Raw genomic sequence first — 26,739 nt, 5'->3', positions numbered from 1 at the left:
TTAATATTGTTATTGTTATCCACTCTGTATCTGTGTTTTTCTGGCTAAATAAACTGTTTCAATTCAATTCAATTCAAATTCAATTCTACTCTGCTCACCCCACATGGGGAGGTGGCTAGAAAAGGTACGCTAAAGAACCAACATGACTTGGCAACTGCACCCAGTTAGGTCATTCTTAGGCGGTCGAAAACACAATCACAACCATAGATCAAAGCAAAAGCAAATTAAACAACTTTTTATGGTCGCTGCTGGAATGTCAGGACCCGGCGGGATATTGCCCTTGTGGCAAAAGAACTGGCTAGGTATAACATCGACATAGCAGCCACTAATGAGTCCCGGCTCCCAGACTAGAGTCGACTTAAAGAACGGGGTCCGGCTATTCCTTCTTCAGGAAGGGTAAGCCTGCTGGGGAGGAAAATCGCATTTACGGAGTTGGCTTTGCCATTAGCCAATCCATTCTACAAAGGGTAACTAAAATGCCTCTTGGGGTCAACGAGCGCCTCGTGTCTCTCCGAGTCCCACTGTATCACATACTTCATGACTTTTTTATCAATGCATACGCCTCAACACCGAATGCAGAGGATAACATCAAGGAGGCCTTTAATATCGACCTTGACAGAGTGCTAACCTCTATCCCCAGAGAAAATAAGATTGTGCTCCTATTGACTTGTGGCAGAGAATCATATGGAGAAACAGAGTAGGCAAGTGTAATTCTAACGGCCAATTCATCCTCGGCAAGTGTGCTTTACATAACCTCACTATCACCAATACTTTGTTTAGTCAGGCCGACAAGTTCAAGGATTCTTGGCAACACCCACTATCCAAACATTGGCATCTCATTGACTACATCATTGTCAGAGAAAGACATCGTCGAGTTGTCTTATCACCCGAGCCATGGGTGGCCCAGACCACTGTGATACAGATCATCGGCATGTCAGAGCCAAAGTCTTCCTTCACGTCTCCCCAACACGGCAAAGGCAACAAGTCTCCAGAAAGGCTTTAATACCAAGCGACTGGAGGATCCAGAGGTAACCCATACTTTCAGAGAGCAACTCATCGATGAAGTGATAAACAACCCAACAACAAATAACCAAATTTCAATGCCGAATGGGTTCCCGTCAAAGCCTTCTTCACGAAAACCTGCAACAAGATACTCGGCCTGATCATAAGAAAACACCAGGATTGGTTTGATGAAAACGACACGGAAATCGAAGTACTCGTCAATAATAAATGTGTTGCTCTCACTGACTGGCAAAACAACACTTAATATAGGACCAAAGCTGATACTTCCCATGAGAAGAAAACGCTGGTCCAGCATAAACTTCGCAAACTAATGGATGAATGGTGGAAAAATAAAGCGTGTGAAATGCAAAAATTTGCAAAGCAACAAAGAGGCGTGAGTTTTTAAATTCCTCTTAAACAATATATGGCCTAACTACTCATGGCGTGGCCCCTCCACTCATCCGATGGTAACTCCTTAACTATAGACAAAGAAGGTATCGATCAGCGCTGGAAAGAGCACTATCATTCGTTGCTCAACCGAAACACCAATGTGGATGTCCTGACTACACAGCAGGTTCCTCAGCACCCTGACCCACCTCAGCTATCCTACTGTCATCAAGCAAATGAAAAATAACAAAACCACAGGGACTGGTGGAATCTCACCCGAGGTGTATAAAGCAGGAGGACCTTTTTGCTAACCAGCCGTCTCCACTCCTGGAGAATATATTGGAGTCCAGTCAGACTGTGGCAACTACCGCAGGATCTCACTGCTGTCTGTTGCTGACAAGGTTATCGTCCGAGTCCTCAAAAACAGACTTCTTCCTGAGGCGGAAAACTTCCTCTCAGAACCTAAATGTAGTTTTAGACCATCAAATGGCATCACTGACATGATTTTTGATGTCAGGAGAAGTGCAGAGAATAGCGTTGAGACTTATACTTGGCCTTCATTAACCTTACTAAGGCCTTCGACTCAGCCAACATGTAAGCCCTCAGTCGTTTTGGCCGCCCACCAAAATTCATTGCCAATGTGAGACAACTCCACGATGAAATGAACGGCAGTATCCTAAACAATGGCACCCAGTCTGAGTTCTTCCCTATCCAAACTCTCTTTTCCATTTCTGGGCTACCTTTCTTACTCGTGCAGTACCAATTTAGCCGACGGGTTGGGCATCCAGTACTGGTTGAAGGGACTTTTCAACATAAGAAGAATCCAGGCAAGAACAAAGGTGTCGTCCACCTCCATCACTGAACTTCAGCATGCAGATAACCTCACATTTACCACTCACATCCATCCATCCAGCTTAACAGTACTACTCTCTCTAATGTTACCCACTTCCAGTATGCAAGATGATGTTAATAATTTCGAGTTAGCCCGACTGCATAACAAGGCAGACAAGCGCCAACGCCGGAAAGCCAGTGCCGCCGCCCTTCCCGCACTAGATGTAGCCCTCCACATGTGCAACATCTGTGAACGACTCTACTGATCCCATATTGGCCTCTTTAGTTACCTCAGAACTCACCAAGAACATAAGAACATAAGATCATAAGAAAAGAAGGTGCCATCCTTAATAACTCATATCATTGTATTATTACTGGATGATCATCATACTCAATTCCGAGTGACAGTAAAGCAGTAGTTGTGGTAGTAGTAGTATGTGTAATAATAATAATAATAATAATAATAATAATAATAATAATAATAATAATAATAATAATAATAATAATAATAATAATTAACGGTTTATTGTAAAAGTTCTGCAGCCCGAAGGCAGAAAATATACATTAGACAAAAATGACTTATAATTATCATACAAAGACATGGGGTGGGTGGGTCGTTTAACAAAAGCTTTCATTACTGAAAGGGGAAGGAACATGAATTGAACATATAAATTATTATAGTTTGCAGCTGATGGTCCAGGCTGGTCTCTTGCCATACTGTGTGAGGTCACGTAGGCCACGTGGTGTTGATATGAAGGACCTCACGTGGTCATGGACACACTGGGTGGAGTGTGATGTCATAGTACCTCACTTTCTCTGCTAGGTGATGTTGTGTTATCTCTAGTCAGGTGTGAAGCCGACCCACTGTGTTGATGGCCCGGACTGCTCTCTTGCCATACTGTGTGAGGTCACGTAGGCCACGTGGTGTTGATATGAAGGACCTCACGTGGTCATGGACACACTGGGTGGAGTGATGTTCACATGGTGCAGTAACTCGTCCATAGGTGTTAAGATGAAGGACCTCACGTGGTTTTGGAAGGACCGATTGGTGTGGTGCTCACGTGGTGCAGTAACTCATGTGTAGGTGTTGATATGAAGGACCTCACGTGGTCACGGGGACACTGTGTGGTGTGGGGTGATGTCATAGTACCTCACTTTCTCTGCTAGGTGATGTTGTGTTATCTCGTAGTCAGGTGTGAAGCCGACCCACTGTGTTGATGGCCCGGACTGCTCTCTGTTGCCATACTGTGTGAGGTCACGTAGGTCACGTGGTGTATTGACTCACCCTCGGGTGTTATCATGAAGGACCTCATGTAGTCCTGGAGATACCTGGTGGTGTGGTGTTCACGCGGTGTAGTAACACGTCCATAGGTGTTGATATGAAGGACTTCTCTTGGTCATGGAGATACCATTTGGTTTGGTGTTCACGTGGTGCAATAACGCGTCCATAGGTGTTGATATGAAGGACCTCATGTAGTCATGTAGACACCGGGTGGTGTGGTGTTCATGTGGTATAGTGACTCGTCTTCGGGTGGTGATATGAAGAACCTCACATGGTCATGGAGACACTGTGTGGTGTGTACTGGTGTCACAGTATTTCAGTCTCTGCTATTTGGTGTTGTGTTATCTCGTAGTCAGGTGTAAAGCCGACCCACGATTGTTCCCAGGGTAGACTAATTAACACCGACTCGTCAGAAGATGGTGGTCGGTTACCAGGGGTGCTTATCTCACTGGTGAGTCACGGCTATCGCTGGTACTGTCTAGTGCTGAATTCACTGGCTTAAACACTGTATCCCTGTGGTGAGGATGGGTCGAGAAGAGGGACTTGGGAAATGGGCTAAACATTGGGTGGGGGCAGCTGCAGCGGCATGAGCGGGCGCCCAATAGGTCTTTACCCTTTGGTGGTCAATAATGTAGTGTGTGTGTGTGTGTGTGTGTGAAGGAAAAAGGTCCCCAGCAGGTAGGTCTTCATAATCACAAGAGTAGTGACCACAGGATAAAAAAAAAAAAAAAAATATATATATATATATATATATATATATATATATATATATATATATATATATATATATATATATATATATATATATATATATATATATATATATATATATATATATATATATATATATATATATATATATAAACTTTGAAGGGCGTCACCCACAATGGTCCAGCTGATGTAATACTCACCCTAGTCAGCTCTTATATATTTATACATACGGTCCATGAGGTTCAAAGAGGATGAAAATCATAAGCGTATATAACTATTCTTCCTAAAACGATATTTTTTCTTGTGCCATGGTCCTCAGTATTAAATAAGTTAATGAAGATATTCACACGTAACAAAATAATATTTTGGAGAAAGAAGTGAACATCATCTGTTTTGACGTAAGACAGGAGAGTAAACTACACCAACATAATCCACCTTGACTCTATGTCTCCCTGAACATTCGTTTACTTTGTATCTGGAGCTTTTAGTGGTCAAGGAGACATTTGCTTACGATGTGCCGGTGTTATGTGGTAGTTTATATATCCACTGAGTCTTCATGACGAATTAATCCTCCATGCTCTTTTGGTAAACTTTATGTTATAACTCTATGATCGATGAATAGGACAGTAAATGGTGCCGACGATTATGTTAATCAACCAATAGTAAAGCTAAACATTCTTGGGGTACAGCAAATACTGTCACCAATATCAGCAAAAAAAATTTTAATCATACTCAACTGTCTATTTCGTAACCATCTTTCCTTGCATCGTTTGATAAGGTGGCCTTCAACAGAAAGCTAGACTTCAAATTTATATGTGCACACACACACACACACACACACTACTACTACTACTACTACTACTACTACTTTGCTGTTTATCGGAATAGAGTATGACGATCATCCAGCTATGATAAAATGATATGAGTTATTAAGAATGTTACCTTCCGGCGTTAGTGCATATCTGCCTCGGTATGCAGTCGGGCTAACTCGAAAGTAATGACACCTCCAAATATGGTGCTCCTCCTAACGTTAAGGTGTGGAGTAATCGTCTCCGAGGTGAGTGGGTCGATTTGACACTTTTTTTCAGATTTATCTTAAGACTATCCTTATACATTTTCAACTGCCCACCAGGGTTACGTTTACTACAGTATTCGTTAGGTGACTGTAAAGTAGCTGCTTTGGAAGTCTACTGTCGTCCAAGAGCGGTAACAGGGCCAGTCCAGCGTAGTTCTTCTGGATAATGGTAGCTCAATGCTTTTACAGTTGGTGTCAGCAAGTATACTGGCATTTGTTCTCTTGTCTTCCCAGCGAAATCGGAGTATGGAATGTAGACTACGTTGGTGAAAGTTTTCAAGTGCCTTGATGTGCCTCCTCTATGTGACCCATGTCTCGCTGCCATATAGCAGGGTGGGGAGAACCACGGCTCGATATACGTGTAACTCTGTAGATAATTTCAGCTCCCTACAGTTGAAGACACGGTTCCGGAGTCTGCCAAACGCTTGAAATGCATACTTGATCCAATCCTTAATCTCTACATCGATGTTCGCTGTGGTGGACAGGTGGGAGCCGAGAAACCGAAAGTGGGTAACATTAGAGAGGGTAGTACCGTTAAGCTGCATGGATGGTAGGGGTGTCGCTGAACCAGAGGGGGGATGAAAGAGAATCCGAGTCGTATTTACATTCACTTCAAGGCGCAAGTGTGCATACGCATCTGTGTAGGTGTTCAGGATCTCCTGTAGGGCGCATTCAGTGTGAGCGACAAGTGTGAGGTCGTCTGCATACTGAAACTCAGTAATGGAAGTTGCCGATACCTTTGTTCCTGTCTTATGTTGAAAAAACTCTTCATCCTGTACTTGATGTCCACCCCGCCGGCTTAATTTGGCGTTGGCACGAGTAAGGAAGGTAGCCAAGAAAATGGAAAAGAGAGTTAGTGCCAGTACACGCCCTTGTTTAACCCCCGTTTGGATGGGGAAAAACTCAGACTGGATGCCATTCATGCCATCGTGGAGTTACCTCACAATGAGGATGAATTTTGGTGGGCAGCCAAAACGGCTGAGGGTCCGCCAGAGGGATTCCCTGTTGACCGAGTCGAAGGCCTTGGTTAGGTCGATAAAACCCACGTACAAGCCACGACGCTGTTCTCTGCACTTTTTTTGTATCTGACGGACAGCAAAGATCATGTCAGTGGTGCTACTTGATGGTCTATGACTCTATAGCCACATTGAGGTTCTGGGAGGAAGTTTTCCGCCTCAGGAAGAAGTCTATTTAGGAGAAGTCTTAACATAATCTTGCCAGCTATGGACAGCAGCAAGATCCCGCAGTAGTTGCCACGGTCTGACCACTCTCCCTTGTTCATATAAATATTGACGATGGAGGCGTCTTTTAGAGCTTGGGTGATTTCCTTCTTTTCCCATGTATTCTTCAGGAGATAGTGGGGACGGCTGGTAAACATAGGTTCTCCTGCTTTATACACCTTGGATGGGATTACATCAGGCCCTGGGGCTTTGTTATTTTTTCATCTCTTTGATGGCAGTAGCTACCTCATACAGGGATGGAGGATAGAATGAGTTGGGTCAGCTCTGGATGCTGAGTGACCTGCTGGGTAGTCAGGACATCCGCATTAGTGTTTCGGTTGAACAGTGAATGGTAGAGCTCCTTCCAGCGCAAAAGCAGGCCCTCATCATCTTTAATTAAGGAGTTACCATCAGGTGAGCGGAGGGGGCTGCGCCACGAGTGATTGGCCCATAAAATCTTTTCGTGGAATTGGAAAAATTCATGCATCATGTGCTGATTTGCATATTTTTGTGTTTTACACGTTTTATTTTTATACCAGTCGTTCTTTTGATTGCGAAGTTCTCACTGGGCCGCCGCTTTCTTCTTCCGGAAGGTATCAGCTTTGGTCCGAGACTGAGAGTTGTTCTACCAGTCACTTAAAGCAGCACGTTTATCACTGACAAGTACATTGTTTGCCGGGTTATTTTCATCAAACCAGTCTTGGTGTATTCTTACGATCTGGTCTGAGGGTCTCTCTGTAGGTTTTTGTCATGATAGTGTCCAGAATATCCTATTTGGCACTGGGATTTGGGTTGTATGTTGTCGGGTTGTTTATCAGCCCATGCTCGAGCTACTCTCTGAAAGCATGTGCTACCGCAGGATCCTCCAGAAGCTTGTTGCCTTCGCCATTTTGGGGCGACATGAAGTGAGAGCTTGGCTCTATCGAGCCAATGATCAGTGTCGCAGTGGTCTGAGCCACGCATGGCATGGGTGATGAGGACATCTCGCATGGCATGGGTGATGAGGACATCTCGCATGGCATGGGTGATGAGGACATCTCGGCGATCTGTTTCACTGCCAATGATGTAGTCAATGAGATGCCAGTGTTTGAATCGTGGGTGTTGCCACGAACCCTTGAACTTGTCGGCCTGCCTAAACGAGATATTGGTGATAGTGAGATTGTGTGCAGCACACTTCCTGAGGAGGAGTAAGCCATTGGGATTACAATTGTCTAGTCCATTTCTCCCTATGGTTCCCTGCCAAATGTTAGCCTCTCTGCCAACTCTGGCATTGAAGTCATCAAGAAGCACAATCTTAGTTTCTCTGGAGATAGAGGTTATCACTCTGTCGAGGTCGGTGTTAAAGTCCTCCTTGATGTCATCCTCTGCATCCAATGTTGGGGCGTATACACTGATGAAAAAGCCATGACGTGAGTGACTCACTGCGACTCAAAGCGTCAAGAGTCGTTTGTTGATCCCAATAGGCATTTCGGTTAGCCTGTGTAGGATGCGTTGGCGGATGGCAAAGCCAATTCCATAAATGCAGTTTCTTTCTGCAGCAGGCTTACCCTTCCAGAAGAAGGTGTAGCCAGCCTCCCGTTCTGTGAGTCGACCCTCGTTTGGGAGCCGGGACTCACTAATGGCTGCTATGTCGATGTTATACCTAGCCAACTCTTTTGCCATAATGGCGGTTCTTCTTTCAGGTCACTCATTTGTGCCAGTATCCAAAAGGGTCCTGATATTCCAAGCAGCGTCCATAAGAGGTTGTATAGTTTGTTTTTGTTTGGATCTGTGATTTTGATTGTGTTTTCGACTGCATAAGGATGACCTTACTGGGTACCTTTGCCCAGTCGGGTTGGTTTTTTTAGGCAGGCTATGCTTAGGGCACCTTTTCTAGCCCCCTTCCCATGTGGGGTGAGGAGAGTGGCTCCTCGTAAGGGCTGCTTAGTCGCACAGACAGGACCGGATGCACCTCTGCCTCGATCCCAGTGCATAAACGACCATCTTATCTGTACCGCTCATGTCCTGAATTGTAACTAGAGACTCCCGGCAGTCATCTCTGCCTGTCCCCATCGTTTCTCGTCCGTCGCCATAGGACTTTAGGGTGTATTAGCCCCTTATTTCTTATATAAATGTCAGGGCAGTACACTGGGCTTATAAAATCATATCGCCACCTGTAACTTCCCATTGGCTATGAGGTGACATGGTCACATCACGTGATGGGTAAGTTCCTTGAGGCGCTGCCCTCAGACTGTTAAAGTCAGCATATAAAAGCCGGTTGCCTGGGCATTGTCACTCAGCACCTCACACCAACCGGACGTATTTAGAAGAGCAATTTAATATAGCCTCCGTCCTCATTTTAACACTCATAGCTCCAGTGATTAAGTTACGGTGATCTACACTTGGAACTGTATCTGATATAGTTTCTCAAAAAATACAGAACAGACATTTGGGTTTCGCTACTTAAACCCTATATACTTTTACATGTTCCAGCCCCATTAACCCAGAAAGAATCAACGGTTAAAGGGCGAGTTCATGGGGATATATGGGTTTTGATGATGATGAGAAGTATGATAAGCTGGATGATGTCTGTGCGTGAGTTGATTTATCTGGTGAAGCAGGAGCGCAAGCCGCAACCACACATCACGACACTCCCTTTTCCTGATCCAGTGGTGCACGTGTTTCAAGGACTGGGGAGAGTGAGAGTTGCAATGGAAAGCCGAAAGTCCAGTTTGTTAAGTTTCGCCTTAGAACCCCGTCCATCAGGCATTGCCTTCGTCCGCCGGTGTAGTCGTTGGGTTCCCATGGTGGTCACCTCTTCCGACTATGCCGCCGTTGGGGTCTTGTTGGAGCATGTCTGCCTGATGCGAGGATTAGCAGATTTTTCGTTTTGGTTTACTCCCATAGCTTTATACCGATCAAGGTTAATCCGCAAGGCAAAGGGGCTATGGTTGGTGGGTGCCAGGACGTATCCACATGGCAGTGGGCCTATGCGCCGTCCCTCTGTTACTCCGAGATGCCCTGCTGGTCTAGCCTGGGCCCACGAGGCACCCAGTTACCTTGTGTTGCCACGAGAAATCTTGATGGTGAAGTGGCTCTGTACTGGCAGGGGAAGACTTATGCAAGATGCTTCCCTGTTCACCATGAGAGCTAGCCAACGGCGGTAGCTGAAAGCGAGAGGAGCAAGCGGCGCTTGCACTTTGACAATTTTTTTTTTTTTTTACAGGGAATAGCCGACCCGGGCACAGGTCATCAACCCACATCGGGTGCCTGTGAGCGAAAAAATAAGAATAAAACTAAATTAAAAATAGAAAAGGAAAAGGTTATATTAATCTACATCACGAAGAAGCCGGAAAACCATCTTTTTAAAGCGAGACAGATTGTATGAGTTTGGAAATACAGGAAAAGGCACAGCATTCCACAGTTTGGCTGTACTAAAACGGGTTATACTAGTGTGACCGACATCCAGGCAAGACGTGTGTTACCAGCCCACGGCCTTGTCGGCGGTACACAGGATACCAAATCCACCGAACATTGCCCGTTAAAGTACTTGTAAAAGAGAGAGAGTGAAGCAACATTGCGGCGAAGAGAAATGGAAGAACGATTGTCAACTAAAGGAGGAGAGTTTATTGGACGAAATGCCATTGATTGCACCCTATCTAACATTATATGCATTTCACCACCCTATGTACGAACGCACACACACACACACACACACACACACACAGTGGAATATCACGTGAAATAATTGTTAATTTTACCTAATTTTTTATTATCTTTTTGCTTTATTTTCTTTATTCAGTCATATAGTCGTGAGACAACTCATAAAAGAATTGAGATGTATTTTAAGTTCATCTGTGTTAAAGTCATCAGATCGGGGAGATGATTCGCCAACAGTTGTCATTAACGAAAGTTTTGAGGATGTCTTGTCTACACAGGTTGATGATGTCACTGAGGTAAATTTGAACAATAACTGGACTTGACGTTTTATGAAGGTTATCCACAAACAAGGTTCCTAATGATTAATGAAACAAAAAGGGGTAAGTCCAATGTACATCGCCCCATACTTCGCGCGGCACCTGGTGGTGATATACAATGAGAGAAAAAACTTCTCGGTTACTACGTCCAAATTTCAGGTTCCTGTCACAAAAGTGCCTGAGATATCATTGAGATAAATAACTGACTATGATAACAAACCACTAGAATAATCACTGTGCGCCTCTTTAAGCTTCACTCAGCATCTGAAACGAAATAGGGGGTATGCAACAGCTGTACAATGCTGTCAGTTGCTGTAAAGTTACAGGATTTGGGTGTATTTAGAAATTGCGTATATGAGTGCTTATGTTCGGCTACCTGGTGGCGGGCGGTGGGGAGTAGTAGCTCCTTATCACAGGAGGCGATAAACATAGTTCCCTTGGGGTGAAGGCGATGGGAACGTTGACACATGGACTTTCCCAACAATATTTTCATGCATTTCACACTGAAGCTTATCTTCACAGTAAGAATACAGCAGCCCATAAGTTACGTTACAGCCTGGATGAGATGTCGACTGTTTTTCTCTCTCCTTCGGTCGGCTTTGCTCTGCCTCAGGGGAACGAGAGCTTCTGCCCCAATGCCGACAACAGCTGCAGATATTGACTATGAGGCAACAGTCAATGAATGCCGCATAGATCTGCAGCTCAACTAATTCAACACAGCTAGGATAGCTATTTATGTATTAGTATATTTAATATTAAGGTAATAAAATGGCGGCGAAGGTGTGGCTATTGGGGGAGGCTGGAGGCCACGTTTAAAAAAAAAAAAAAATACAAGGATGCTTGTATGTGCACGTGTGTGTGTTGCGTGGCGTCTGGTGGTGTGACCTTCACCAGTTTACTGTATATAAGAGAACGAGGACCTTCCTCCCACAATTATTTCTTCCCCAGCAGACATGGCTGGTGTCCCGTTAAAGACTTGCTTCCTGGGGGCCCTTACTCTCGCCCTCCTCCACACAGGTATTCTCACACAGTCCAATGGTCAAGAAAAAATTTCAATGTTGACTTGAAAATTCCATCATTGCTAATGAGGATTTTTTAGTTAATGAAAAAGTTTCTTTAACACGGTAGAAATTCTTCATTATGTGATTATGTGAGGACAGAAGACATCTGGTTCCGTAAGGTTATTTTGGCTTTATTGGGTTACAGGAGCAGCGGGGATTCAGTGTGAGAACATTGATATTGTCCACGAGTGGGATACTGGATACAAGGCGGACTTTAAGCAAATTTCTCCAGTGGATGTAGATGAAGACAACGGCCTCACTATGCAATGGACTTTCAGTGCTCCTGTAGATTCCATCAACGTACGTGCACCATTTTTTCTTTCTCGTGATAAAATTGAAATTAAATTATCAGTGTCTGTTGAAACTACTGAGTGTCTAATTATATATCCATCGATCTATCTCTCTATGTATATATGATGGAAGAATTTCAGTTCAGATTTATCAGGGGTAATCTCAAAGACAAAAACTATGATTTTGGGTCAGATTATTGAGAGGTGATGTGATATACAGTGGGTATTATTGTTGGGCAGGTACTTCAACACGATGAAAATGTGACGATTCCACAAGTATTTACATCTGCTGGTATATATTATATATGCACCACTTATAACTCTTGTACTGGACTGTACTGTATTGTTATAGCAAGTAAACACTCGTTAAGAAGATATGGGAAAGAATTTATAGTTCTAGGAATGTAAAGTGAGGAAAATTTGGTAGCTTGGCCGGTTAGTTATTTAACTTGGTATTATATATTTTGGGGAATACTCGAGACATCAATTCTAAGTAAAGCTATTTATTAGTTAACTCAATGACAGACACATTAATAGATCATTATATTGACGTTACTAGACAATGACTCTCGGACACAAACATAAAATGGATAACATCACCATTAACTCGAATACGCTGGATAGCTTCAAATGTAGGTTGGTTGGATAAATGAGCAATAGGGGTTGGGTGTAAATGGGACTGCCCAGTATGGGCCAATAGGCCTGCTGCAGTTTCCTCCATTCTTATTTTAAGAAAAATGTGAGGAAGGCAAAGAGGAACTATGAAATCAAAATAGTAAGAGAATCCAAGGCGAATCCCAAGGGATTTTTCCAAGTATATAGGACAAAGGTCAAGGACAAAGTTGGGCTTTTAAAGTCAGGGAAGGGGGGAAGTGATCGGTGACAGTGAGGAAATAAGCAAAACATTAAACAGCTACTTTTTATCAGTTTTCACAGAAGAAATTGACCAGGAAATTCCAGAGGTGGAACTGATATTTAGGGGAAATGAAGAAGAGAAAGTAAAGAATATCACTATCAGAAAAGAGGATGTTCTTAAGAAAATAAATAAATTAAAGAAGAATCCCCAGGGTCGGATGAAATTTTCCCTCGAGTTTTGAAAGAGTGAAAGGAACATATTAGTGGACCCCTCGTAAATATATTTACAAAATCATTAGACAGGGAAGTTGTGCCAGACTTGTGGAAACAGGCAAATGTAGTACCCATCTTCGAAAAGGGAGACAGAGCATCAGCGTCAAATGACCGGCCGATTAGTTTGACGTCAGTAGTGGGGAAATTTCTTGAATGAATTATAGCAAATAGCATCCGATCGCATCTATAGAAAAGCAAATTAATTTACGACTCTCAACATGGGTTTACAAAGGGAAAATCTTGTCTAACAAATCTGCTGACGTTTTTTAGGAAAGTCTTCGAGGTAGTAGATAATGACGAAAATTACGATGTTATTTACTTAGACTTAGCAAAGCGTTTGAAAGAGTACAGCATCAGAGGCTTCTGAGAAAAGCTAAGGCTCATGGTATCGAAGGGAAGTTTTAAATTGGATAAAATCATGGCTCACCCATAGAACACAGAGGGTCAGCGTAGATGGTACTAAATCTGAGTGGGGTTGTGTAACCAGTGGGGTTCCCCAGGGGTCAGTACTGGGCCCACTCTTGTTCATAATCTACATAAACGATCTAGATACTGGAATCAGCAGTGACATAAGCAAGTTTGCGGATGACACCAAAATAGGGCGGCAGATTAATTCAGGGCAGGATGCAAATGCACTGAAAGAGGATTTAAATAAACTGCAGGAGTGGTCAGAAAATGGCAAATTAAATTCAACACCAGCAAGTGCAGCGTCACTGTTAAAAAAAATCTTGTAAAATTTACAGAAAATACACTGGTTATATTGTTGCCAAACATTTTCTGTATAATTTACAGAGATTCTGTAAATATTTTTACATAAAATATCTGTTGAATTAACAAATTGTTGGAAGTTATTGGAAGCTCCAACAACTTGTCCCTGAATACGAATTCACAACTTTCAATTTACAGCAGGTACCTACTTTGCTGCTAGGTGATCAGAGGTGATCAGGGACCATGGGGACTAGGAAGAGTGTCCAAACAGCTTCCGCTGGCCCGGGAATCGAACCCGTGACATCATGCTAGTGAGGCAAGAGCGGTACCACTCCACCAGAACCCCCCAATGTGATTATATGGCGCTTTTTGAAATAATGTAAACAAACAAGGACATGCAACGAACGAGAAGCACAAACAACCGCCAACCGCATATTCAATAATTACATATAGAAATAACAGCATTAACATGCAATTTTAAGTGTTCTTTGCATCATGAAGTGTATATAGTGTGAAAAAATGTCAGTTTGTATTGACAATTAAACAAATTGAAGCAGAAAAAGAGAGTTTCTGAAATATTTTGCAGAACAAAAAAAGTAATTCAAATTCCTACGTTTTCCTGCTCGGAAATACAGAAGAAACATGTAAAAAATACTGAATTTTCTAACAGTATATACTTAATATTGGAAAAACAAATACTGTCAATGTATACAGCCTTTACAACATAAACCTAGAGAAGTTGACTTGTGAAAGAGACTTAGGGGTACTTGTAGGCCCGGACCTACGGCCTAGAAAACAGTGCATTAATGTTCGAAATAAGGCAAACAGAATATTAGGTTTTATATCTAGAAGTGTAAGTAAGAAGAGTGCAGAGGTCTCATTGCAACAATATCTTGCGCTAGTCAGGCCGCACCTCGATTATGCTGTTCAGTTCTGGTGCCCTTATTATAGAATGGATATCAATTCACTGGAGTCTGTGCAGCGAAAAATGACGAAAATGATTCCGGGACTTAGAAACCATCCATATCAAGATAGGTTAAAGAAACTAAACTTGCATTCCCTAAGAAGACGAAGAGTGCGGGGAGATATGATAGAAGTATTTAAGTGGGTTCCTATAATATCCGAGCAGGATAGGACTCGTGGCAACAGATTTAAGTTGGAAAAGTTTAGGTTTAGGAGGGAAATAGGGAGGAACTGGTTCAAAAATAGGGTGGTGGACTAGTGGAACAAGCTTAGCAACTTTATAGTAAGTGCTGGAATGCTGGAAAGTTTTAAAAGGAGGCTAGATAGATTCAAGGATGATAGAGAGTGGTAGTAACTCTCGACAGGAGCTGCCATGCACAGGCCAACTGGCCTATAGCAGACTCCTTATTTTCTTATGTTCTTATGTTCTTAACCGTAAGTACAGTGACTCACCCTAAGGACAGCGCTGACAATGATTCACGCGTGACCTGAGGGAGGCCCAGCAGCTGGGGAATGTCTGCAGGTGCTGCTGAAGAGAGTGCTGGACTCTGTCTCCTGCGGGAGACTCTGCTAGCTGGCAGCTCAGTGCTGGGGAGGGAAGTTTCCCTCCCGACCTCGACTAGTGACGAGCATGACTTCTGTCTTCTTCTGAGTTCTGTCTCTGGGAAGGAGCTGTCAGCCCCTTCACTGTTATTATAATAATTCCTCGTGGAAGGAGCTGTAGGATCCATATAATGGAGGGCACAAGCCGGCAGATGACCTCTCTAAATTAACACTAACCTGACAGGGGCTGGACAGCTGTGTTTGACCAGGTGCACGGTCATGTCGCTTTAATAATAATAATAATAATAATAATAATAATAATAATAATAATAATAATAATAATAATAATAATAATAATAATAATAATAATAATAATAATAATAATAATAATAATAATAATAATAAAATTAATAAAATTAATAATTATTATTATTATTATTATTATTATTATTATTATTATTATTATTATTATTATTATTATTATTAAGAGCTATATAATGCAAACTTTAACATGTCGTGAACCCGCAACATTCCTGATAATGTGGCGTATGTGCTTGTCATTGGCAGTATTACGAGGGGAGAGTGATCAAGAATGACGACTACCACTTTACCCTACAAAGCCACGACGTCGAAGTGGATAAGGGCGACAAGCTCTCGTTTGTTTTCAAAATACACTACTCTCAAGTGAAGCCCGTTATCAACAGTGAAACGATCAACTGCGTGCCCATCTGCGGTAGGTTCCTCTACTGGATGCCAGTCCTTACCCTCCTGTTTTTACGTTACAGTCATGCAGTCACGTAGATACTAGTTAAAAAAATATTTGCTAATGATGGACATGAAAATATATATTAACGAACCAGAGAATAGGAAAAATATAATAGTGTACAATCTAAGGTATGTAACATACAATATTGCCTCATGTAATGTATGAATCATCTAATAGTGAGGACAGGAGAGATCTGATTAATTTAGTTTATTTTGGCATTGTTGGGTTACAGGAGCAGCGGTGACTCATTGTGAAAACATTAATATTGTCAAAGAGTGGGATACTGGATACCTGGCGGACTTTAAGCAAATTTGTCCTGTGGATGTGGATGAAGACGACGGCCTCACCATACAATGGACTTTCAGTGCTCCTGTAGATTCCATCGACGTAAGTACACCTTGTATTTTTCTGGTGACAAAATTGAAATTAATTTGTCAGTGTCTGTTGAAACTACTGAGTCTCTGATTAAATATTCATCAATGTACTGTATATGTCTATTTACTTATATATGTTGAAGGGGTGTCAAATTCAGATCTGAAAAAAGCAAACTCTAAGACAAAAAAGAATTATTTTGGGTCAGATTATTGAGAAGTGATGTGACATACAGTGGATACTATTGTTGGACAGGTACTTCAACATGAGAAAGGTGTGACGATTCCACAAGTATTTACACCTGTTGGTATATATTATATATGCACCACTTATATCTCTTGTACTGTACTGTACTGTACTGTACTGTACATTATTTGTCAATCGAATGACCCACTCCGCAATTATGTAACTTTTATCATCTTTGTTTACTGTATAATTTTCAACCATTTGGTTTTCCTGTTCTTTCAATAAATCGTTTATTATTATTATAATTATTATTATTATTATAATTATTATTATTATTATTATTATTATTATTATTATTATTATTATTATTATTATTAAGACATATATATTACAGCATTTCGTATGTCGTTAACTCACAACATTCTTGATAATGTGGCGTATGTGTTTGTTATTGGCAGTATTACCAGGGGAGAGTGATCAAGAATGACGACTACCACTTTACCCTACAAACCGACGACGACGACGAAGAGGACGAGGGCGAAAAGCTCTCGTTTTTTTTCACGATCCACTACTCCCATGAGAAGCCCATTATCATCAGTGAAACGATCAACGGCGTGCTTATCTGTGGTATGTTCCTCTACTGGTTGTCAATATTTCTTACCCTTGTATTTTTACATCTACAGTCATCATGATACCAGTAAATAAAACATATATTTGCTAATAAGAGACATGAAAATACATCTTAAAGAACCAGAGGATAGGAAAAATACAATAGTGCGGTACTAAACATACGCGACATACAATAGTGTATTATCTAATGTATGAAACATACAATAGTGTACTATCTAATGTCTGAAGCATACAATAGTGTACTGTATGTAATGTATGAAACATACTATTTTGTACTATCTAATGTATGAAACATACACTAGTGTACTATCTAATGTATGAAACTTACAATAGTGTAGTATTTAATGTATGAAACATACAATAGTGTACTATCTAACGTATGAAACTTACACTAGTGTACTATCTAATGTACGAACCATAAATTTAATCTTAAGAGGTGGACGGACTATTACTAGGAGCCAACCTACCAGCTTACGCTCTCCATGTCATCCGGTACTCATTCCTTCACTTTCCTTACTTGTAGACGGGACTGCACCTACAGTTCAGCCCGTGGTCACTACAACTGAGGCTGTGGTGACTACAACTGAGCCCGTGGTGACAACAACTCTTCCCATGGTCACTACAACTGAGGCCGTGGCCACTACTGTGCCCGAGGTTACTACAACTGTGAGTGAGGTCACTACAACTGTGCCTGTGGTCACTACTACTGTGCACGTGGTCACTACCACTGTGCCGGTGGTCACTACAACTGTTCCCGTGATCACCACAACTGAGCCCGTGTACACTACGGTGACACCCGAGGACAACCCCTGTGAAGCAACTGGTCTGAAGCCGTACGACTACAGTCAGGTCAGAACCTTTGTAACGTTCCTCTCTTGGGAATTTTGCAGCAGAGAATCTCATATTGGGCCGTATTCAAGAATGTGGAGCGTAGGATATGCCAATAGGCAATGCTTACGTTTTGTATTAAAAAAGTGTATTTAAGCCTAAGGCGTGGTCAATGCCTATGGATATTACAGGGTAGTAGGGATTCCTTACGAATTATAGAAATATTCATGAGTAGGGTGAGAGCTCCCGAAGAGCAAGCCCTTTATAAAAAGTATGTTCATTATTTATACATTTCTTTACATCTAATTATATTAATTCACTGAATATAATCGAAAAAAATATGTAGAGAAATTTAGCTAGTTCTTAGGACCGATATTGTTTGCAACGTTCCTACCGGACCATTTAGATGATGCTTTGTTACTCTTTACGTGGATGACTTTTCCATCTCATATGCCTTTTCCCGTCTGGATGTGGCACAACGTCACATCCAACTGGCCCATACCCTTTTTACCTTATGGGTAGATTCCCATGGCTTCAGATTTTCTCCAAGTCTGTAGCAATGCAGTTTCTCGTCTCACATGGTTGCCACACCTTCGAGAATTAGTCTTTATTATTTGCGTGTCTCCGCCGGATGACTATCATCCGTATTTTTTTTTCTTCTTTTACGGGGACTAGCCCACCGGGCACAGGTCGCTAACCAACACCGGGGCCTAAGGGACGAAAATGTAATAATAATAATCATAATAATAATAATTATAATAATAATAATAATAATGATAATAATAATAATAATAATAATAATAATAATAATAACAACAATAATAATAATAATAATAATAATAATAATAATAATAATAATAATAATAATAATAATAATAATAATAATAATAATAATAATAATAATAATAATAATAATAATAATAATAATAATAGCAATAATAATAATAATAATAATAATTCATAATAGATTAAATTTATAATAAAAATACAAAATTAAAAATATAATAATAAAATAATAATGATAATAATAACAATGACAACACTGTAATAATAATAATAAAGAACCATAAAGAAAAAAATCAATAGTGGGAAACGAGAAATGAATGCTGTGTTGTCAATAGTAAGAGAAATAATTGAGACCCTGCAATTGTGTGTAAATGAGGCAGAAAGTCAAATCAGCAACCTGGGACTTGGTCACAATTTTCGTGATGCAATATAGTAGCAGGGTCTACCATTAGGCAACACATTATGCCTTCAATATCTTCCCAGGCGGTAGTACCTTCCTGTTTGATAGCTGCCGACTACCTACTACCTACTTTCCTTTGTCTCTTGGGGTGCTGATAGAACTATGCTCCTTCACCTATACCGTGCGTTGGTTCGGACTAAACCTGATTATAGCTGGGAGCTGTATTCCTCCGCAACTCTATCTCGTTTGAGTATTTTAGACTCTGTCCACCACATTGGTTTTCGCCTGGCTTCCGATGCTTTCAAACTTTCCCCATCCCCAGTCTTATGTGTGATGCGAGCCCCGCTGGACCTCCGATGACAACAACTGGCGGTAAGGATTTTCTATATCGTGCTCAGCGGTTCCCTAGTTCCCTTTTTTATGCCTCCAACCTGTGTGTCGGCTGCTACCTTTTTTTCCCCCACCCCGTTGTTTTTCGGGAGTCAAGGGTGCTTATATCCCAAGCCACGTTCGATCGCTCTTTATGGGGCATGCTGCTGATAAGGTAACTCTGTTCGACCTTCACGGACAGGTCGAAGACGGATGCTGGGTAGGATATTTTACAATGTGAAGGTCTTTTATTTTATCCACTGCACTGCACTGTACTTTTACATATATTGCTCGTTTTAAGGTATTTTACTATTTTTAGTGACTCGCGTAGTGCTCTACAGGCACTTAAGTTTTATAACTCATTTCACACCCTCGTTGTAAAATTTTTAGAGTGGCTCTTTTTCCTCAAGCAGCATGGGAGGGTGATCCAGTTCTGTTGGGTACTTGCCTAACTCGGGGTTGAAGACAATAAGGTGTCCGATGAAGAGGCGAGGCGTGCGGCTGCGGCTGCTGGCTAGTCGGGGGACTGTCCATCGCTTTTGGCAGGACCACTGGGATGGAGTGGCTATCATCAAAATGCGGGCGATAACTGATGTGGTGCATCCATGGTAGTACCCAACGATGCCTCGTCGGTTGCAGACCGCCTTGACTCGTCTCCATATTGGCCATACCCTACTGACGGACTGGTACATTAGGGACGGTGGCACGGCTTCCTATTGTGACGACTGCCTGGTTCCATTCTGGGAGACCGGCGGCGTATGTACCTTTCTCGGTGCCGTGGGGGAGATGGTTCTTACTCCCTTTCTGCCGTGCTGGGGAGGATTGTGTTATCCTGGGTGTGACAGAATATTGTTTTTGGAGGAGACTAGCCTCCAATATATTTTATAGTTTTCTTTATTCTTGTCGTTTCCTTTAGGTCGTTTTAATTTTCGTTTTTCTCTTTTCCATCATTATGATTTTACTTTATCCTTTTGCCATTAGCTATCTCCGGCGCCATATGAACTTGGCTGTTGCGGTGCTAAGATAATATTCATAATCTTTCTTTCATTGCTGCTTGAAGAGCAATTTATATGTGCATTACGACAGGTACAATATACTGGTACACTAAATTTCCATTTGAGGGAATAATATAAATTTCCTTGGACCTGAATGATTCGAGATGAATCAGCTTTATTCTCGTGTAACAGGAAATGGGCTGAGGCAGTCGGTTTCTAATATTCCGAAATGATGAACCAAAATTTATCTTATTCTCTAATTAATTCAACTGGAAGTGGATATTTAGCTGGGAATTCCGGGCTGGCCAGATTGGAGTCTATGTAGTTGGAATGTTAAGTTAGGTTGGAAAAGTCATGTATAGTATCATGATATATGGTTGTTATTTTCGTTTCTTAGGTCCATTTGGTTTTTCCTTTTTGGTTTAGCCAGGTTTGGTAAAAAATTATTCCCCCATAATATTGAAAAGTTTCCTAATGTTACTCTTAACCAGGTAACTTTTTAAAGTTTTCAGAAAACCGTTAGGTTAGGGTGGCAATAGGCTCTTCTTATGTAAAAAAAATAAAAGACCACCCTTTTTCACATGTTGGCAGCCCTGGAGCAAGACGCATGGTTTGAACGATTGCTAAAACTGTATATACTACATCGACGGTGTAGGCATTCACTACCATAATAATTCCTTATAGAGATGCCCTACAGTCCACGTTCTTGAATACGACCCATTAAGTTACCCACATGTCATAAAATTTTATGAGATAAAGACCACTAGTATCAGGACTGAGTATATTTGTGTTCATAATCACACTGAGGTATCTTACAGATATCTTTTGTTTTTGTCTTTGTTTAGGGTAACGACATCTATCTTCTATGTACACCTGGTACAATCATTGGTAATTGGTTCTGTAGGTACAGCACTAGTGGTAACATAGAAATACACAAATAATTTTTTTTGGGGGGGGGGGGGAATTTTTCACATCAAAAATTTATTTTCTCTCTTTATTATAAAAAGGGTTATGCACAATTAACGTATGATATCACCGTAACTAACCCTATGACCAATGACAGTTAGTATAGTTTGAAGCGAGTCTTAGCAAGCTTCATTAAAACACATTGATGTGTATGACAGAACTGGGCTGACTGGTGTAATCGGCGAATAAAATGATGGCCCTTCTGGACAGTGATGCGCAAAGGTCATTTGAAAGACATTGAGGTTGCCACTTTTGCTCCTTCTCCAACAATACGTGTTCATTTCTCCCCCTACCTCGTCCTCAGGTACTATGCATGTCGTACTTGTTCTATGAGGCCCAGCGGTCAGGTCCTCTACCTTCCGATATGCGCATCATCTGGCGCGGCGACTCTGGTCTTGACGATGGCTCTGATAACAATGTAAACTTGACTGGCGGCTACTATATCGGTAAGGAAACAGAAGAGATATAGCAATGTTAATACTAAAAAAATAAATATAATCTCATACATGCCATATCAACTGCTGTTTATAACTTCTCCTGGTACAGCTGGTGACCACGTGAAGTTCGGATACCCGATGGCCTTCGCCGCCACCGTGCTGGCGTGGGGCCTCATAGACTTTGCCGACGGACATGAGGCTGCTGGTGAGTCTTACTGTGTGCTTTTTCAGATCCTTTGAACGCAAACTTATACTCGAAGAATTTTATCCCTTGACTAGACTCTAAAAATCCCTTTCAGTTTTGTAGTGAATACCATCTATGTTTTCTTTATGAACCACGTGAGAAGATACACATTATTTTTCTGGGCCATGACAAGTGTCAAACTATAACCTCTAAGGACAGTGTTGTGAGAGACGCATGATCCTGGTGTGTCTCCCAGGGACAGTGTTGTGAGAGACGTATGATCCTGGTGTGTTTCCCAGGGACAGTGTTGTGAGAGACTCATCATCCTGGTGTGTTTCCCAGGGACAGTGTTGTGAGAGACTCATCATCCTGGTGGGTTTCCCAGGGACAGTGTTGTGAGAGACTCATCATCATGGTGTGTTTCCCAGGGACAGTGTTGTGAGAGACTCATCATCCTGGTGTGTTTCCCAGGGACAGTGTTGTGAGAGACGCATGATCCTGGTGTGTCTCCCAGGGACAGTGTTGTGAGAGACTCATCATCCTGGTGTGTTTCCCAGGGACAGATGTTGTGAGACGCATGTTCAGGTGTGTCTCCCAGGGACAGTGTTGTGGCCTCATCATCCTGGTATGTTTCCAGGGACAGTGTTGTGAGACGCATGGTCTGGTGTGTCTCCCCGGGACAGTGTTGAGACTTTCATCGTCTGGTGTGTTCCCAGGGACAGTGTTTGTGAAGACTCATCATCTGGTGTGTTTCCCAGGGACAGTGTTGTGAGAGACTCATCATCCTGGTGTGTTTCCCAGGGACAGTGTTGTGAGAGACTCATCATCCTGGTGTGTTTCCCAGGGACAGTGTTGTGAGAGACTCATCATCCTGGTGTGTTTCCCAGGGACAGTGTTGTGAGAGACTCATCATCCTGGTGTGTTTCCCAGGGACAGTGTTGTGAGAGACGCATGATCCTGGTGTGTCTCCCAGGGACAGTGTTGTGAGAAACTCATGATCTTGGTGTGTCTCCCAGTCATGGCCTTGAAAGAGACTCAAGACCCCGATGTGTCTCTCAGGCAAGAATGGAGTATTTGTATTCGATATTCGTATTCGAATATATTACTATTAGAAATCCAAGTATTTGCATACATATTCTAATCCTCGGGCAAAATTTCATTATTCGTAGGATAATCATACGAATAATAGTTGTTTTATTGATAGAAATAACCATTCACTTGCCAGCTGAAATTATTTCGAACGAACGGAGAGAGAATTTTTTTTGAGATGTACACTAGGAAACTATATTCTCTAGCCCACCTGCGTCGGTTGTGGAGGTGAGTACTGTACAGTGTCCTTTCTGGGGGCCCACTCTAACTATCTATCACCGAGGCAACACACACACACTACACAGTCATAGTACGGCTGTATAGATGACATTATGTATAAATATTGTATATGGCATTTTATATACGCTATCTTCATCATATATGAACACGAAAAGTACCATAGGTTGTAGTTACACGAAAGTATGAATGAAATAAACGCTTCCAAACCACGGTGAATTACAACGTTTACAGCGCTTGTGAGTGTGTGCCAGACCGCCACGATGCTTGCTTCACCACACCCATCATTCGCGTAACTATATGAAAAACCGTGTTTAATTTTAACTTCCATGTTCAGAAGCATAAATTGCATGTGAATCAGTCACTCCTCATTGACACACTTATAGTGTAATACTTTGACCATCCCCTGGGTGCACAGAGGCCAGTAGCCTCTCTGGAGGCAACATACGCACGAACGCACAAGTTATGATATGAACCCTTCCAGGCTTCACTATCATTATCATGTTATGTTCATCGTGCTCTGTATCTTGGTAACTAGTCATAGTAACAATACATAACAGTGTTATTAGTATAATATTGTAACTTTTACCCTACAGTTATTGTTGTAAATCATGGACAGGAAGGATACATAAATTGTAATATCAAGTGTATGGTTCACTCAAAGCCACCCCAAGTCAGACAACGCGTCACACAAAATTACACTGTGTGTGTGTGTGTGTGTTCTGTAACATTAAGCTTCATCCTTAGTAGGTAAGATGTTTCATAAAGAGGTTTCTCCCATTCGTCATTGTGAGCATCGTCCCAGAGCACATTGTTTCCATCAAAACCATGGCTCATCCTTATTTCCCTTCTTCCGTGTAACTATATCCATATGGTTAAGTGCTTGCTTTTCATTTCTTTATTTACCTGTGGATCAGTTACTCGTTATTTGACACATACATGCACTTAGACCATCAAGATTGTTTTGTAGGCATGACTAAAGGTTAATTGAAACCCCAACAATATTTGTTACATTTATTATGCATAAACATTGTAAACATATCTATGTGATTATTGTAGTATATAACATATATTTAATGTCTGGACAGATTCCCAAGAGTTATGCATATTAATGCATAGATTTTGTAAGCATATTTATGTGAAGTGACGTAAAACCACATTTTTGGGGTTTCAATTAACCAATAGTCATGCCTACAAAACAATCTTGATGCTCTAAGTGCATGTATGTGTTAAATAACGAGTAACTGATCCACATTATTTTGGTAAATAAAGAAATGAAAATCAAGCACTTAGCCATATGGATATAGTTACACGGAAGAAGGGAAATAAGGATGAACCATGGTTTTGATGGAAACAATGTGCTCTGGGACGATGCTCACAATGACGAATGGGAGAAACCTCTTTATGAAACATCTTACCTACTAAGGATGAAACTTAATGTTACAGAACACACACGCACTCACACACACACACACACACACACACACACACACACACACACACACACACACACACACACACACAGTGCAACTTTGTGTTATGCGTTGTCTGACTTGGGGTGGCTTTGAGCGAACCATACACTTGATATTACAATTTATGTATCCTTCCTGTCCATGATTTACAACAATAACTGTAGGTAAAAAGTTACAATATTATACTAATAACACTGTCATGTATTGACAATATGTCTAGTTACCAAGATACAGAGCACGATGAACATAAGATGATAATGATAGTGAAGCCTGGAAGGGTTCATATCATAACTTGTGTGTTCGTGCGTATGTTGCCCCATGAGAGTTACGGTGGGCCTCCATGTGCCCAGGTGGGATGGTCAAAGTATTACACTATAAGTGTGTCAAATGAGGAGTGACTGATCCACATGTAATTTAAGGTTTTTGAAATATGTAGTTAAATTAAACACGATTTTTCATATAGTTACGCGAATGATGGGGTGTGGTGGAAGCATCGTGGTCTGGCACACACACAAGCGCTGTAAACGTTGTGTGGACTCACTGGGTGGTTTGGAAGTGTTTATTTCCATTCATACTTTCATAACTACAACCTATGGTAATTTTTCTTCGTGTTCATATATAATGAAGATAATGCAGAGTATAAAATGCCATATACAATATTTATACATAATGTCATCTATACAGCCGTACTATGACTGTGTGTGTTCGTGCGTATGTTGCCTCGTGATAGTTAGAGTAGGCCACAGTCCAGAAAGGACACTGCCCTAACCTCCACAACCGACCCAGGTGGGCTAGAGAATATGGTTTCCGAGTGTACAGCTTTTCCATTTCCAACTGGTACAGTCTTCATTGTCAATTCATCCCTTCTGTGGTGAACCCTGGAGGTTGACTCAAGTGAATTAGAAGCATTCCTCACGTGAGAAAGGGAGAGAGGGGGGGTCGGGGGGATAACTAGGGCCCACCTGTGTGGGAATGGGTGGAGGCACACTCAAGGAGGAGGGTCAGAATGTAGAGGGCCAGAGTGTAGAGAGAGGGTTAAGGCTTACCTGTGCAGTTACTACGCATTATATATTAAGCTAGGATATAAATACGTAGGACAAAACACAAATTATGACTGGAAGGTGTTACCGAAAAATTAGGGCATACCCAGCTTGTGCTAAAGGAAATAAACCATTCCATGCATATTTACTTTCCAGAATTTACTAGAAAAGAGGACGCTGTAATAACACCCCCCAGGTGGCAGACACATGTATCGGTCATGCATGTGCTCAAACCTAAGCAATGTCACATACTTCAGGGGGCCTTTGAATTTGGCGTCCGTTTACGACAAGGTTGTATTTATGACCCAATGACCAATGGATGCATTGAAATTAAATTATATAAACATCATCATAGTAATAGTGTAACGGACAATAAAAACTTACCCAGTCAGTTGTCAAACACAATTATTTTAAATAACATTACCATGAAAATAACACATAAATGTGCAGAAGTTCCATCTGTATTTCGTGTCTCCTGTAATACCTGGGGCAAGAACGATATGGGGAGAACGTTATTTGTATGAGTTTGGTATATGTTAGAATACAATATTACATCATGTAATAGATTAAATTATATGAACGTATTAGTAAGAGATTATTTAGTGCCATCGCATAAGTCATATATGATAATATTGTAAAATGGTGGACATTGACTCAGATTCCCAGGCGTTATATTAAATGTGAGTAAATGGGTATAATGACGATAGCGTAGATTCCAGCTCACCAGACTACCCAATAGAATAAGTATTTATAATCTTATTAACTAACGCAAAATTTTATATCTGTATGAACGACACCTGACGTCTCTGAGGTATTATGCGACAA

At 41.5% G+C, this 26,739-nt stretch overlaps 1 protein-coding gene across 1 annotated transcript in view; it reads left to right on the top strand.

The window, feature by feature from the left end:
- The first annotated feature begins 11,375 nt into the window (after nt 1–11,375).
- The window catches only part of LOC121864724 (endoglucanase 4-like), a 45,343-nt gene continuing 29,979 nt past the window's right edge, over nt 11,376–26,739 (top strand). Inside the window, exons 1-8 of the mRNA XM_042363887.1 lie at nt 11,376–11,481; nt 11,671–11,825; nt 15,725–15,890; nt 16,156–16,310; nt 16,940–17,108; nt 17,635–17,960; nt 21,760–21,901; nt 22,002–22,097. Of these exons, the coding sequence (XP_042219821.1) occupies nt 11,418–11,481; nt 11,671–11,825; nt 15,725–15,890; nt 16,156–16,310; nt 16,940–17,108; nt 17,635–17,960; nt 21,760–21,901; nt 22,002–22,097 (1,273 nt within the window). The 5' untranslated portion in view covers nt 11,376–11,417. The remainder of the gene's footprint in view (nt 11,482–11,670; nt 11,826–15,724; nt 15,891–16,155; nt 16,311–16,939; nt 17,109–17,634; nt 17,961–21,759; nt 21,902–22,001; nt 22,098–26,739) is intronic.

The sequence above is a fragment of the Homarus americanus genome, unplaced genomic scaffold, assembly GCF_018991925.1.
Source record: "Homarus americanus isolate GMGI-L3 unplaced genomic scaffold, GMGI_Hamer_2.0 scaffold59578, whole genome shotgun sequence".
NCBI lineage: Eukaryota > Metazoa > Arthropoda > Malacostraca > Decapoda > Nephropidae > Homarus > Homarus americanus.
This window is presented reverse-complemented; position numbering and strand designations above follow the sequence as displayed.